Source organism: Mycteria americana, chromosome 1 (assembly GCF_035582795.1).
Source record: "Mycteria americana isolate JAX WOST 10 ecotype Jacksonville Zoo and Gardens chromosome 1, USCA_MyAme_1.0, whole genome shotgun sequence".
Classification (NCBI taxonomy): Eukaryota; Metazoa; Chordata; class Aves; order Ciconiiformes; family Ciconiidae; genus Mycteria; species Mycteria americana.
Window position 1 is genome coordinate 164865881 of NC_134365.1, and position 16360 is coordinate 164882240.

At 38.0% G+C, this 16360-nt stretch overlaps 1 protein-coding gene across 1 annotated transcript in view; it reads left to right on the plus strand.

The window, feature by feature from the left end:
• ABCC4 (ATP binding cassette subfamily C member 4 (PEL blood group)) overlaps positions 1-15299 on the plus strand; it is a 156799-nt gene extending 141500 nt beyond the window's left edge. Inside the window, exons 30-31 of the mRNA XM_075526797.1 lie at positions 5784-5918; positions 10779-15299. Coding sequence (XP_075382912.1) covers positions 5784-5918; positions 10779-10886 — 243 coding nt within the window. The 3' untranslated portion in view covers positions 10887-15299. The remainder of the gene's footprint in view (positions 1-5783; positions 5919-10778) is intronic.
• The last annotated feature ends 1061 nt before the right edge of the window (positions 15300-16360 follow it).

Consider the following 16360-nt stretch of genomic DNA (forward strand, 5'->3'; position numbering starts at 1 on the left):
GTTTGAGAGTTATATTTGCAGCCTTCTCAATGTTCTTCGATGTTCACAAACCTGTTTAGATAGGTTGATATGTATAAATGATTCTTCAGAGAAGTATGTACGTGTTTCTAATCTGTTTTGACAAACCATGATGAGACGGAAGAGACAGAACGTGCTTGCATCTGAACTTAATGCCAACTGGAGCAGAGGCTGTTGACTCTTTCCCACAAAGCTATGTATTGTCTTGGGTAAATATATTTCTTATAATATGATGTAACCAGAAGCATCTCCTGAATATTCTCCTCTTCCCAGGACTTTATTGAAGATCATCTTGATGTATGCTCTCTGAGGAAAACATTGTTCAAAGTTGTACTCCTAGCGGAGTTTTGAACTTTAATAATAATTTTGTTGTTTGGTGATGTCTTCTCCAAGTCTAAATTAAATCAGATGTATTCCCTAGGAGATAATTTGCTTGAATTATTTTCCTTTTGAATAGGAAATAAAAACATTTATGATCAACTCTTAAATGTCCCATTTGCCCTCTGGCTTTATGGTGAAGATGAACGTGAATAGGAATACTAGTCATTCCTCAATAATAATTGAAATAAATTCCCATGCCCCCCTCCTCTGTTGCTGAACACTTCCAACCTTGGACTGTTTTTTTTTCTCAGAATGTTTTATAACTATTGTTCTCTTGGTTTGTCTGCTTTTGTTGCTGAAAGTTAGAAAATGCAGGATTTAGAACTTTCTTTTTTGTGTCTATGGATAGCCGTAAGTACATGGTATTTGTTACATGTTTTTAAGGGTCCATGTTCTTTCTCATTCTGTGGCTAATGACACTTCTTTTACTTACATTAATCCACAAAGAAGATTTTAAATTCACTTACAAAAGGAATGTTTGCTTTTCCAAAGTCCTGTGCAGCAGAACAATATAGATGAGTTGCAGGAATCATCAGGGAGAAAAGGTGCTGTCCTGGTCCTGCTGCCTAGGTCTCTGCTGGAAACTGGACTGTCTTGGTGTAGTATCCTCATCATTCATTGTCTCGTTTCTCTGTTTTCTTTGTGAAATGGGTCTCTGATTTCTTTTTCGCCATTTTATGTTTTCCTTTTTGTCTTTCCTCCCCTGCTTTTTTGTCATGGTTAATACATTAAACTATGAGGCTATGGAATGGAAATACTGCAGAGTTTGGGGTTTTGGGGGACGATGACGATGACCTAGGCAAAGTGGAGGTAGATACCCTGGTAGAGTAGAGATGAGGCAAAATGGACAACTATTTTGTAGCTGCCAAATCTTATACAAATTTAGTTCAGCAACATTTTTGTGGCATAGGCAAATAGTCCTTCTGTGCTAGCTAGCGTTAACATAAACAACACACTTAAATGGGTAATACTTCGTTTTCCTGTTTGCCTTTGCAGGTTAGTCAAATTCAAATACTTCTTTTTTGTTTCTCTGTCTATCCCTGCCATGTTTTTAATCTCACTCTTTCTATGTTATTCTGTGCCTCTATGGCAAACAAAGTGCCATTCAAAACTATGTTGCCTTCTACCCAACATGGTGCTTATTCTTCTGAAAAAAATCACAACTGGGATGAGCAGTCACTGCCCCAGGCTATTCAACCAGGATGAAATGTTAGATGGAGTGGAACTAGGTGGCATGAGAGGATCTTACACAAGAAGAATATAGTATTTGAGCCCTGTTTGAACTTAAGATGTCTGAATAGTGCTGCTTGAGTAAGGATAATCTGGATAGCTATAAGTAAGGAGCAGTTTCACCTTATGCAAGGACGTGAGCAAATTCTGTTGAATAAGAATTTTCCTGTGTGCTTTCTTTTGCATGATCACCAGCAGCCAATTTTGTAAATTTTGTACTGTTGGAGTTTACTCTTCCACTTGAGAAAATCCCGTTGAAGTCATGAGGACGTGACTACAAAGGCAAGAACAGTGCAGGCGAGGTAAAATAAGCTGCCAGTGCAAGACAGTGGAGAATCTGGCCCTTGTTTACGTATGACTGCTTTGGGTTTATATAGCTTTTTTGTGTTTGTTTTTATTTTGCACTGGGTTGTCTAAGTATTTCACAGGCAGTTAACTCCCACAGAATGATTATGAGTCTTTATTTGGTGTATTTTACAAAGAGTCAGACCGAGGAGCTGAAAAGTTGAATGATTTGTCCAAAATCCCCCTCTCTCAATATCTGTGTTAAAGTCTGTAACAAAATCCCAGTCTGATTCAGAGTCCCGTGCTCCTGCGTGTGTCTTCCATAATCACCCTGCCAATCTGATTTCGCCAGCTACAAGCTTCTCTGGCTTTTCTGTATCAAGTTCCACTGGTACAACTGCCTTGGAACGCATCTGGGTTCGATTCGGTCATATTGTGCAGTGATAAGCATTGCATGCAAGTTGATCAGAAAATATGTGGCTGGTAAACACCAGATTCCACCTTTCCTGAATGATTAGCTGGCTTTTTGAAGTCTTAATGATTTTAATTTGGCTTGGAGTCAGTGAGTAAGAGTATGCAAAGCCTTAGCCAAAGTACCTATTTATTTATTTAAATTTTATCAGCACATATTTCTTCAAAGAAGAGTACCTATCTCTTTGTCTAAGCGCTTTTTAATAAATGTATAAATATATAAATGTATAACTACCAAGTAAATCAGCTTAAATTTTCTCCATTGTCTCGTAGATGACAGCAGTTAGTAGAAACAGTGTTTTTCCTTGGTGAACAGGGTTTATAGAGTATTCCTGACTTGTAGGAACGATATTGTCTGTTCAGTTGCATTCTTTAGTTTTTATTTCAGATTCTTAAAAAAAGGAACATGGCTTGTTTTCCCTCTGCTTGTTCTGTCTATTTTCATAACACAAGTTTGTTTTTATTCCCCAAGAAAGGATATGAATAGATTAATGATTTGTTTAAAATGTGAATGGAATTTTTCTAGACACAAATCGTTCGCTCTATCTGTTCATCTTCTGGACTTGGCTGTTTAAAACTTGTCAAGGAAGAATAAATTTTTCCTTTTTCCCTCCCAGGTTCTCTGGAGGAGAAAGATTGTCCGTGTTTGTGGTTGTTCCAGATATTTGCAAAATTAGTGTTAAAATTCGAATACCGCTGTAATATACATTTTAAAAAACCCTCTACTTTTCTACTGTAGTTCTTTACTTGTGAGAGACAGAATTAATGAAGATGCTTTTTGTTTTCTTTCTTAAGGAGTGGTCACATAATCTAGTGCTATGCTGAAAAAAACTTTACTCATTCAAGGCACCAGACATGTCCCATGCTGTGGCACCCCAGTTTAATTGTTATGTTGAACTGTATATGATAAATTAATTTTAATGCATTTTTAAGGAAGCTGTCCTTAACTGTGACACACTGTAGTATATAAAAGATTGTGATTAAAATTGTATTTGTAATTAATCCCTAAATATTCAGATTAAGTGGGATAGGACTAAGCTCACTGAAAAATCAACATGTGCACAAGTATACCTTTGCAGGTGAAATACTGCATCTACTGTATATTAAATGACTATATATTGTGCTATGCAATATTACTAATATTTTAAAATTTTTCCACGAGCACTTTCTTCAGCTATATACCAAACAGTACTGGAAATCGCTTGCAAAGGAAAATCATAGTGTAAGCTGGGTGCGCTAAGATACGGGCTTTTGAAAATAGCAAATAACTTCTTATAGGTTTCTGTGTTTCAATTCATCTAACTTATAAAATTAGATGTAATTATGCTGCTGCTGTTGGCTGAGTTATTTTCCATTCAAATGCCATGTACTTAATTGAACCGGAAGCGAAGGAATGGGCACCTGGCGCCAGGTCCCTGGTGTCAAACAAGCGGCCGGCGATCTTGGCAGTCTGTAATTTTCACAGCAGTGCAGGCAAGGGGATCGGCTCAGCTCTCCTACTTCACTGCGGGTTTTGTCATTAGCGGGGGTCCAGGCCGCTTGGAGATCTGCCGAGCTCTTGGCCATCAGGATGTTTTGCTTTAAGGAGCTGCACAGGCAAAGCGCACGTTTGAAAGTTTCTTCACAGGACTTTGAATTTGTCTCCAAGCTTATGGGAGTTTCTTCTTTCAAACAGAAGTTTGCAAACTATTTTTGTTATTTTGGAGGTTGTCCTCATAATACCTTTTATTCATTTCTTACCTTAAATCAACAGCTCCAGTTTTTTAGATCCCCCCCTCCCCCTTACAAGTGTGTACACCACAATTATGGCTTGGTTTATGAGTCCTTGAAGTCCCTCTGTTGTGGCAATATCTTTTTCAATAGTATGCCATGTGTATTCCGTTTTTTATTGATGTAAGAACAAAAATATTCTCTGAATTGCTTTGTTTTCTCACATAAATTCTTTCTTTCTTTTTTTTTTTTTAACTTCACTGTTCCTACACATGGACTAAAGTACTGAACTTGTAGACTGATACCCAAATCTCTTTCTTGAGTCAATACCATTAATTTATAAGCCAGTTAAGTATTTGAGTGCATTGCATTTGTCAATATTGACTTTTCCCTGCTATTGTGTTTCTCATTCTCTTAGGTTAGTTAGGTGTATCTGAATCTCCTCTGGTCTAGACTTACCTGCACATTTTTGTGTCATTTGCAGGTTTGTCACTTTTCTGATTACTCCTTTTTCTGATGGCTAACACGTACGTAGCTACCACATATGCCAGAACGATGTGCTTCCCACCAGTTCCTACCTGTTCAGCTTTCCACAAAGAAAAATGCACTGTTTATTTCTAATCTCTGTTTTCTGTCCAGGATCTTGAAAAATTTTTGTTCCTTGTAGCACAGCTATTTAATTACACCAGATACCTTTCTGGAAATCCATATAAACTATTTCTCCTTTAGTTTTCTTCTGGTGCATTAAGAATTGTATCAGATTTGGGAGGTACAATTTTCTTTTGCTAAAACCATGGAGAACAAATTCTACCTGTGATCTGTGTGTCTTCTACATGTGTTTTAGTGATTGTTTTAACTAAATTGCTATCTTATCTCAAAATATATATGCTAGTCTAAAAGTTCCCTGAACGAATCCCATAAGGCTTTTCAAAATGTAAATGCAAAATTTGCTACCACACAGTCCTTAAATAGAGTCACTAGTATGAGAATATTTTCTTAGAGGTTCAATCAGCTTATTCTTAAATTTTTCTGATATTTTTCACTGTATATATCCTCTGTGGCTTACTGACTTAATGCCTTTTTAATTTTTCTGTTGTGTTTTCCTTCTCCCTTCCTCTCTTTTGGGTACTTATGTCCCTGGTGGCATCTCATCTTTTTTTATGTAGAAAGGATAGGTTATGGGTAAGTATCTTTCTAATATGTAGTTGGCAAAAACTGATGCAAGAAATTGTTTATCTTTTCAGCAGCATTCTCATTTTCTTTAATTACATCTTCACCTCCTCTAATCCAAAAGACCTACTTATTCTCCCTTAACCGTCTCGGTGGTTATTGCGTGGTTTTTACCCACAGCTGTTTACTTCAGAGCCCATTTTGGGCCTCTCTGTTTCTTTCTTACACAATGAATCTTATAATCTGCTTTGTTGGCTTCACAAACGCTGTATTTCCATATTCTGCATAACTTTGCATTGGATTCCTATAGGTGGAATGGCTATAGGGCACTCTAAAATTGTACAATAGGTCTATAAACTCAAAGTGCTATGCTAGTTTGAAGAGGACTTACTTCATTTTCAGGATACAAGATTCATCTTAGCACTTAAAGTGCATACATTTCCCCCCTTGCTTGTAGTCTCTTAACATTCGTTTTTGAATTTCTTATGTTAATATGTTGGTTTCTGCTGATTTAACAGGTTTTAGATGCAGGAAGACTGAAAGAATATGGTGAACCTTACATTTTGCTGCAAGAACAAGATGGCTTGTTTTACAAAATGGTGCAACAAGTGGGCAAGACTGAAGCGGCTTCTCTGATTGAAACAGCAAAACGGGTAATTTTAGAAGAAGGGATAATTAAGTTTGTCTCTGCAGTTTGTTTATCTCAAGTTGGCATATTCAGTGTTATAGTAAGTCTTCCACTAAAGAATCTGGAGGCTTTGCAAGGCAAAGCCATCATTTTCGGTGCTTTTTTTAGTGGGATGTACACAGACTTCCAAATGATAAGTGTATTTATATACCCCGAGTTGAAAGACTGTTTGGATTTCTTGCATCCTTCTGTATGTACACAAAATGGTAAGTGTAAATAATATATGACATACTCACCTGTGCTGGGCATTGATCTTAGAAAAACTTGCTGTAAAAACATGTTAGGGCTGCAGAGTCCAGCATTTATCTGTTATTTCTATATTTTTAAAAGGGCCCATCAGATTTTAGTTTGAGGTTCAGTACCTGTGCATTATATTATGGTCTCTGGGGATGTGATCACGTTGGGGTTTTTTATGCTTTCTCTTACTTCGTTCTTGTACCCTTGCTCTGTTGTGCACATAGGATGAGCAGGGCTCAATTAAGAAACAGCTTTTGAATGTTTTGTTGCCTCCTTGTTCCCTACAAGGCTCTGTGCCCGATTTACTGCTTACTATTCAAATCCTACTCTGAGTACAGAATTATTAATGTAATTGTGAGCATTCCTCTGGCAATCAAAGTATTTAAGAAACATCAATGGATTAATTTTCATAATATGCCTCTGAGGTGAGGCTATATCATCTCTACTTTTCAGATGGAAAGCTGAAGCAGAGATAAGATAAAAAATTGACCTGTGATTGAGGAACTCATTTTTCCTAGCTTTTGGCTTGATTTCTTTCTTCTTGATAATTTACCACACAGGATGTCCAGAGCAAGGTTTTATTTCTCTCAGTGCCAATGAAGTTTCGGCACTGCTTCAGTTGAGACTGGCAGTGCTCAGTTTGGCAGCAACTTGCTTCATAGTTTCAGCATGCAAGTAAAGCACTGATATTGGGCATATAGCGACCTAAGAGAGCCTTTTCAAGACAAGAGACAAAGGTCTTATCTCTAGCCTTTATGCTTTCCTCTCCTCAGGTTGCTGGATGAGTGGAGCAGAGCTAGGGGAACACAAACTCCAAACTGTTTCCTGGGGAAACAGGAGACCAATAGACAGGAAGCAACACATAAAGACAGGAAAAAAAATGGCAGGTGCCTGGCTATTTCTTAGTAAAAATAGACACATTTCCAGCAAGTTGGAAAAAAATGAAAAATTGTGCTGTCATGGAGGCTGTGTGCTTATGTCCGGAGGCTATTTTACTGGACTTTTTGAAGATTAGGGAAGAGATTTCTGTGCCTGTTCATATTCTTAGAATTTTTTTAGAGCTGCTGAAACATCTTTTTTTTTTTTTTTTTTAAAGAGTTTTTCAAGTGAAGCTTTGTAGCCAAGAGCGTACACTATAAATTCATGCGTGGTACCAATTCCAGAACTGAGGAAACAGCTTTGTCCCTAACTAGACTATGTAACGAGTCCTGCTGTCCTTCACCATTGCTGCAATGTAGCTTCTTATATTTTATTACTAGAAAAGAATGGGTTAGCCATGTATTTTATGGTATGTGTATGACAATCCGGAGGTTATATAAATGATGTTTAAAAGGATAGCTTCAAATTCCTATGACCAGTGTTTGTCTGTGAAGTGAAGGCCAGCTTCCTAAGGCTTGATCCTTGGAATGGCAAGAGGTGAGGCTGTCCAGCTGTCATCTGTAGAGATTTAGCCATGTCATGCTGTCTCTCCTTCCTTCCCTGCAGCCCTCCCCAATTGCACAATTACTTTCAAAGATAATTCAAAATATATAAAAATAATTGCCTGATGTTACTTGCCCATATAGTCATCTGCAGTTACCACATCAATGTTATGTGATTTTATACAGGAAGGGAAGAGATCCAGGAACCAGTCTCTGCTGAAATGTGGTTTGATGAAAAAGTTTGCTAACTCCCAGGCTAGAAGGCAGATACAAGCTTTAGCATCTGCCAAGAATGCAAAGCATGGTGCTTATCCACACTCAGCCCAAAAATATGGGAATCGAGAGACTATATCTCCAGTCAGCAGCTACCCAGAAGCACAGTTACAGTTCTTTCTGTTTAAAGGACTTGGACATTAATTCAAGGTTTTTGTTATTGCTGTCCCTTGTGCTTCATGCATACTTTCAGAGAAGTTGCTTAGTCAGAAGAGCTGATTCCAATGGCTTTTCTTTTTACACTAGTAAGTCTGTTACATGTATTGCTGTTGGTCTCACACATTCCTACTGTGGTTATTGAGAACTGTTTTTATGAAGAACAGCTTTTTTTTCTGTTGTTGAAAAACAGCATGCTGCACATAAAAAGAAATGGTAATATGACATATATACATACTTTTCAAAAGGCGTTACAGTGGGCTGCTAAGTAAAATGGTTTGGAATGTGGCCACGCTTTGGCAATGATTATTTGATTTATTGCATTTTGGACCCGAATCTTGCGCAGAGCAAACTTGTACCAAGAGCTTCTTTCAGTAAGGTGAGACTTTAAATGCATTTTCTGGAACAGTATGGATTCTGCATATACCCTTTAAGTGCAAATGAAGAGGGATTACACATCTTAAATGGGAAGGCTAACTTGGACATCTTTGAAGAAACCTAATTTAAAAAAAAAAATCTCGTGGGCATCTTAGCTAAGCATTGCAAATCGAGCTATTGCTGGAACCTTAGCTCAGGCTTCCGAATTGATCCAACGTTGCTATTTGTATGTCTCTCTTGGTCACTCAGTATCCCCATTTTTTGTGCAAATGTCAAAGAAAACAGCGCAGGCACAGCTCAAATTGGAGACCGCTGAGTATATATTAACTAGCCTGTAAGCCTGATTGCAGTAGAGTTGTGTTTGGCATCGTGAGACCGTGTTTTTATCTTTCCTCAGTTTACAAGAAGCTATTAGGAGAAAATCCTATGGGAAAGTGAGAAATAGTCATCAAACAGTTAGAAAGGGAAAAAAAGTGCTCAGTTATTCAAATAAAAAAAAGGTGGTGTGTTCTCTGTGCCCTTAGCAGCATTGAGAGAGGCTTTTCCGCAAACTTTGGTGGCATCAGGATAGGGCTGGTTTTCTGTCAATCAGCTTTTGAGTACTTTGAGGGAAAAATAAGGGTTATTTTATTTTAAAGCTATGACAGATGTGTAAATATTAAAATACTAGGTGTTATCTCACTTCAGTGATTACTTTTAAAAAGGTTGCAGCTCTGTTGACAGTGGAAGAAACTTGTATAAAGACTTGGGCATTTAATATCTTGAGGGATTGGGCTCAGGGGAAGAATTGCAATGAGACAGTTGAAAAGCAGCTGCCATTTCATTACATCTCTAGTAATGTGCCAAGGTTTTCTATTAACTTTCCATTAAAAAAAAAAAAATTCACATTCAAAAGCTGCATTAAAAGTATGCCAAAGTTTTATGTTTTAAACCAGGAATGGGATGGGAATACACAACTGGGGCTGCCGTCTCTGCAGCGTGTGTGCAGGCAGGCGCCTGATTAACTTTCCACCGTTGCATCCGATCGTGGCTGGTTACTGAGGAATGGCTCTTAAAAGGACTTCAAATTCATTTGTTGATTCAAATCAGACCTTAATATTCTTTGAAACTTGTAAAGATGCATATATCCTGCGTTAGCGTGTGTGCACAAAAGACGACAGTGGTACTTACAGGAATGTATTTATAGAATTACTATTTCTTTTTTATCCCGCGTGTCTTATACATGTATTCATATATATGAAAAGGACATTATTATCAAACAAACTGAACTTTGTTGACAACACTCTCAAATATAAATTGGAGAAATGTTTCATAAGCCGTAGTCAAAGCAGTCTGACTATGAGACCTAACTCATGACACGTGTCAGCTTCAGAAAGATAGTGTATTTTCTGTTTTTAAAGACTCAAACAAAACTTTTCACATTCTTCTTTGAAAAAATTGCATTTGAAGTCCTTTTTCACCCAAACACATTTTTAGATAAGAGCACACAAGTCTTGACATTATTTCATTTTGTTATGCGCATCTGTCAAGGAACAGAGATATGATACAGCTACTAAAAACTGATGATTGTGGAACAGTGAAACTTGACAGCATTTCATTTCCTTTATGTTCTGATTATACATTTATCAGGAAACCTGTATCTCTTCTAGTTGAGCTAGAAATTGGTAGAATTCATGAACTCAAAGGCTTGGCAAAGAACTGTGCTATTATTTGGTATCATCTTACATTTTAGAGAAGTTGCTTGGTTGAGTCATTGTTAAAGCTTTTGCTTCTTCTTTCATTATTGTGGCTCACTATCCAGAGATCACATTTCTATAGGCCCTATAACTGCTCTGCAGCACAAATTAAACACTGGGATATTTCATACATATACCTCGAAGTTTCAATGGTTGTCAATCATAGTTTGTAAAATATAGGGATTACAACCTGATATTAACATCCAAATCCATTGTGTTCATTTTATGTGTGAAAATGAGAAACCCTTGTGCAGACGCAAGATTTCACAGCTTCTTTGTCATCCTGTTTTTAATTTATCTCCATGTTTTGAGCTAGTAAAATGATTTTACTTATCAGTTTAATGTAAAGTGATAAAACGTATCTATTTATCTGAATTACCAGAATTTGAGTGGATCTACAGGTTGTGTGGGATTTTTCTCACTCTTTGTTATAATGTAAGACCATATAGTAATTTTACTAATTTTTCAGTGACACACAGTTACTGAATGCCACTAAGCTGAAGTTCCTGTTGGGATTCCTTAAGGACATGTATTTATTTCTACTGTATTTATCTCCAGAAATTTTATTTGAAACTAAAAGGTGTTTGATGCATAATTACTCACAGAATCTGATATTTTTCCTAGGTATACTTCAGTAAGAATTACCCAGAAGTTGTTCAGAATGGTCAACTTGCCACAGACTCCTCCTTGGATCCTTCCTCAGGATTATGCATAACCGAAACTGCACTGTGATTCCTAATAACCTTAACTGTTTTCCATAGAATGTAAACCTGACATCATCTAAACTCAGTGACGATGGTTGCAAGTGTCAACGGGAGAGGAAAGGGAGGGGGCGATTCTTTGCACTGGACATCCTTCCTATTTAATACTGAGAAGAAAATTTTTACTGTCCCTCTTTCTTTAATTTCAGTGCAATATGTTTTCCTTTCCAACTAATTATGTTTGTGTTGCTGAAGAAATTAGGCAGACTCAGTTTTTATTTGAAAGTTATGTGGTAGAGATCTCTTTTATTTAAACAGGTGCAGGACACCTAACAGGTCTAGGGTGCATATTTGGAGCTTATTAAAAAAAAATTGGAATGTGTCCTTTTTCTCTTTTGGAAATATTTTGAGAGCAAGCAAAACCAAAATTTTTTCAGTGTCACTTTAGCACGACAGCTATGTCTAAACAACAGATTCGGTAGTGTACAACTTCGTTGTCTAGTGCAACTGTCTTTCTACCTGTCATAAGTAGCTGTGCAGGTTGGTAGAAAAAAGAATTGAACAAGCCAAAAATACTTTTTCTTGTTGATAGCAAAGTACTATATACTCTTTTTTTGATAAATAATTCAAATAATGCTGTTCAAGATGAATGTAAATATTAGTTTTATTTTGCTAAAATCCAAATGCTGAAAAATAAATCTCTATCTTCTATACTTTAGAAGAAAATTACCACATTTGCACTGAAAAAAATATTTAAATAATTTAACATACATTCCTCTTTTTATCCAGGTTATCAAGGAAAAAAAGGTATTAAAATAACTTGAGGAAACGTTTGAATGACATGTCATTATACCTAAATACCATGTAGTACAAAGTTATCTTCAACACAACACATTGAAATGTATACATTATTTGCATTTATTGTGCCTTAATATTTGTGCCTTCAAGCCAAAGCTGTAACTGCAGGGTACACAACAAATTCATTAAATATATGTTAAAAATATGTAACCTTAGTATATTTAAAGTTTTACATGGGGGGTTCTGTTGAACTCAAGCTGTTTGAAGTTACCATCCTACCAGAATAGGTAGGAAAGTACAACCTGTAGTTTTGAATGGCTGTTGCTGATAGTGAGAGGAATGCAGTGAGAGAGAAAGGTGCAGTATTCATAAGTTATGGCCTGATTCAGCAAAGCACTTTAACAGAAGGGCACTATTCCCATGCTTAAAAAAAAATTCAAGCAAGTGCTATGCTGCTTCAGATTTTTTCATGTTTAGTGAGATACCTACTCTTTGAGGTCCAGTAGAAAATAAACCTATTCATCTTACTGTTTGAAGAGCACGGAAGAGACTGAAAGGCAACAGATCTCTTCAGGACATGGAAAATACTGTGCTTTTAAAAAAAAATACTGAAGGTGCTTGCTATTACCTTTGTAAGACAAATGATATTTACCCAATGTTCACCCAGTGGTCTAAAAGTAAGGCAAACACAAATGTTTATCATTTCAAGCAGTTCTACCAGCAAATAACTGATTCAAATACAAAATTACTCTCTCCTTGTCAAGAAGTAAATTGAGGCCAAAGCCTGTGCCTCAGTGCAAGGGCTCATCTAGAAGGACTTTGTCCTGCCCAGGAGTCAGCCCACCGGTGAGAGGCTGGTGAGAGGCAGAATCCTCATGTCCCTGTCGCAGCATCTTCCCTGCAGTGAGGCTCGGAGGCTTGCTGTCCTGCTGTGAGATCCTGGGAGAGAAGGGAGGACCTCTTACTACCTGCAGTGCCACCAGCCAGCTTCCTCTGGTGGGTGGGGGGAAGAAACAGACATTGGGTGTCCCTTTTTGCTGGTAACATCCTCTTCTATCATTAGCAGGAAGTTACAAAATGAAATGCTCTTGTCCCTAGCTTTCTTTTGGCAGGTTCTGACACTTCTTCGGCAGCGTGTAGCACCCTACACTGTAACAAATCCCATTGATACCAGCGGAACTGAACTTCATGGGCTGATGCACAGCGTGAGGCTTGTGCTACATCTGGTGCTAAATAGCAGACGGTTGGAGACAACTACCTGTCCCCAAAGCCATGTGGCACAGATTGGCTCATGTAAGCAGTGCTTATGGCTAATCCTTCTTAGAGCACACCAGCCACATCCACTTTTCTGTATCTCTTAGCCCTTCGTCTTCTCTGGGCTCATGTGGTCCCCCTATGGACTTAGCACACAATTATCATCTAGCACTTTTTGGTTTGGTTTGGTTTCCTTTTCAGTTCAAATTGTCTGAACTAAGGATGGGGCTATTCTGCAGCTCAGTAGAGTGGTGTTTGTATTGCAGAGGTATGTGAAGACGCAGAGAAGTGTTTGAGTGTGTAAAGTCAGATGGGATAATGCTTGGGAGCTGTGTAGCATGAACGAGTTCAACCTCGTGTGGTCTTGTCTGCAGCTGCCTTTTTGGAAGGGATCCATGGTGCGAACCATGTCCAAACTCTGCTCAAGCTTTGTCATGGAGAGACCTGGCCGGAGTGGTCCGAAACGGAGCTAGGGTGAGCTGACCAGTAAGGCAGTGTAGACACTTAATGGAGTCTGATGCTTGAGCTCATTTGTTTACCTTTTTTATTGAGCAGTGTAGACATATCCAGAGTCTGTGTTTTACAATAGTGAATTATTTTGATTTCTAAATAGTTAGCTCTTACAAGAGAGTAAGTACGGTGTATAATACACTGAGACTTTTAAATACTCTAAGAGAACAGTACGTTCTCCTGGCTGTATACCTTGAGTTTCTATTTTTTTATCAGAATCGAGGAGATATGCATGTGTAAACCAAGGGTATAATTACAGTTTTAGTTCATTTCAGCTCTGAAATGAATCTATGGTAAGTTATATTTCAGAGCAGAGCTCCAAAACGCTGCCTGCTGCAGACTCACTGGTATGAGACCCTGACAGATCTAGCTATCAGTCTATAAGCTAGAATTAATTCGATCCTGTAGCTTTTTGAAAGTGCACAAAAATGTTAGGTATCTCTGAAAATGCTGATTCTGCTTCTTCACATGTTTTGGCAGGACATTAACTAGCTGTTGGTATCAAATATCAATACAAGAGAAAAATTTTTTACAAAATCACACTTGAAAGCCATAAATTGCTGAGTAGAACAACTGATGGCAAGTCATTCGTGTCTGTCATTGGCATTATATCCATCTTTTTAGTTTAAAGGAACAAAAATATTTTCATCAGGAAATAGTTTTTTAGATTCTTTTGTTGGTTTTGTTGTTGATAGTTGTTTTGTTTAGATGACTATTGGTTAAGATTGACTGACCCATTTAATTTCAGTTGAGTGAAAGAGTGCAATGTACCTGAATGGCAAAACTCAGATCAGGGATGAGAAAGGCCTTCCTTTGTTGAAAATCTTGGTCTGTTAAATGGACAAATTATGTTTCCAGCAAGGTGTTTTATGTTTCCTTTTAAAGAAAAGTCCAAATAGTTCTAAACTTCCACTTTGAAACTTTTCATGCTTTATTTGGAAATAGCAGAGCTGGTTACTATAAGCTACATTCCTTCCTGGGGATCTTGGAAAAAGAACTCAGTCTTCTGAGTTATTCAAGCCTTTAAAATATTTCTTCACCATGAGGTGCCTTAAAGTATTCCAGAGTCTTATTTCTAATAAATATGATTTTATACAGTAACACTGAAAATCATCAGTTACAGAAGTGTTGGTTGGTTGGTGTAAAAGACTAGGAACAGCTTCTACTTCTGATCTCAAGAATTGTTCTTCAGACATTCATTTTGGTGTATCTTTGCTCCACCCCTCCTCAAAAGACCACTGGGAGAGTCAAAACCAACACAGTTCTCAAGGGTAGGTTATCTCATGTTTTGCTTATTTTAAGGGCAAAATTCTCTTTAGTGAACTGAACCAGAGCTCATTTGCCAGATAGGCGCAGTCTTCTGTGATGCCATTCGTATTGCCCTTTGGAAGAGGGAGGACCTTCTTCTGACCAACATCAGTAATGCTGGTTAAGTGATGTTGATGGTTTCTTTTAACCTTCCCAATACTTGTTTAAAATAAGATTGCAAAAAGAACCAGAAGGGGACAAAAGATCCAAATGGTATAGAAACTTTACTGAAAATGCTGCTTTTTGTGTTAATCTGACCCTTCGAAATATCTCACTTTAAAGTTTTCCTCTTTTTTTTGGGGGGGGGGGGGGGGGGTGGGGGGGGGGTGGGTGTTGAAATCACTTATTTCCCATGCTGGTGCATCTGACACTTTAGCAGAAGAATGTGGCTTTCTATATATGTTTTACATTGTGTAACAGCGCACTGCTTTTTCATCATTTTAACTCTGGTTTTGTTCTGGTTTGGGTTTTTTTTGCATTTGTGTAATAATTTGATTTTGTTACTGCTGTGGAATGATTTCTTTTGTTGACGTTCACCTGACGACAACCGTCGTACAATAAAAGGCATTTCTCAGAAGCGTGCAGAAGTCTGTCGTGACTGTGAATGTGTGGTTGAAAGCAGAAACGCTGGGCTAAGTCAGGTCATGCCTGAAATCTCCAAACACCTCTTTGTGGCATCGCCAACTCGCAGGGCTGAAAATCCTCCATTCGGAGGTATAACACAGAATAATGCATTCCAGCTTGGTTTTACTAGCCACCTGCAGTCTGAGATCTCTCAGATTACATGACCAAGCTTTTTGCTTCAATGACAAGGGTTAAAAAGTAATTAAAATAGTTTTTCAAGAAATTGTGTTGGAAGAACCACTGCAGTTGCAGAAGTACAGATTGGGTACGGTCTCTGCCTCAAGCAGCTAGCAAGCTCAATGGACTGGACAGCCGAAAGGTGGAAGGTTAATGGATGCAGAAGTGAAGTGGGATAGCAGCACAGCTCCAAATTCTGGCGTCATCTCTCAATCCTGTGCTTCTGTCTGCTGAGTTTGTTGCTGAATTTAACAAGACACTCTAAAACTGCTCATTTCTGAAAACTGCTCAAAGTTTCTCCCGATGTCTACCAACTGTCTTGAGCACTTAAATCTACTATTTTGATGCAAGTTTTTAGTACGAGATGAGTTGTGCATTTGTCAATAATCCCCCAGTGCAGCAAGTTCCAGGACTTGATGCAACATGAATTGTCATCTGCCCTTTTATAACATGATGCTGGAACAGGTGTTAAAAATTTCTCATGTTTCTAGCACAAGTCTACCTTGCAACCACCATGCAGCTATCTTAGCCACCTGTAAGTGAATTTGGCTTAGGTTGTCACAACACAGTAGTCACTTGCACTATGGGTAGCATCCTCCCAGAGCATGCACTTGCCAAATTCGTGTGCTCCCGTGTTAATACAACAGTTCTCTCTTAGAAATGGGTGAGGTAGATTTGCTAGCTTGCCTGAAAGAGAGCTGCTGATAAATAGCTAAGCCAAAGGTGTGGTTTATGAACTTGCCCACAAAACAAACGTGAATTTCATAAACTGAGCCTATAAAGCTGGTTCATGGATTTGGAGCAATATTAATGTATAAAAACACAGGGCCATAC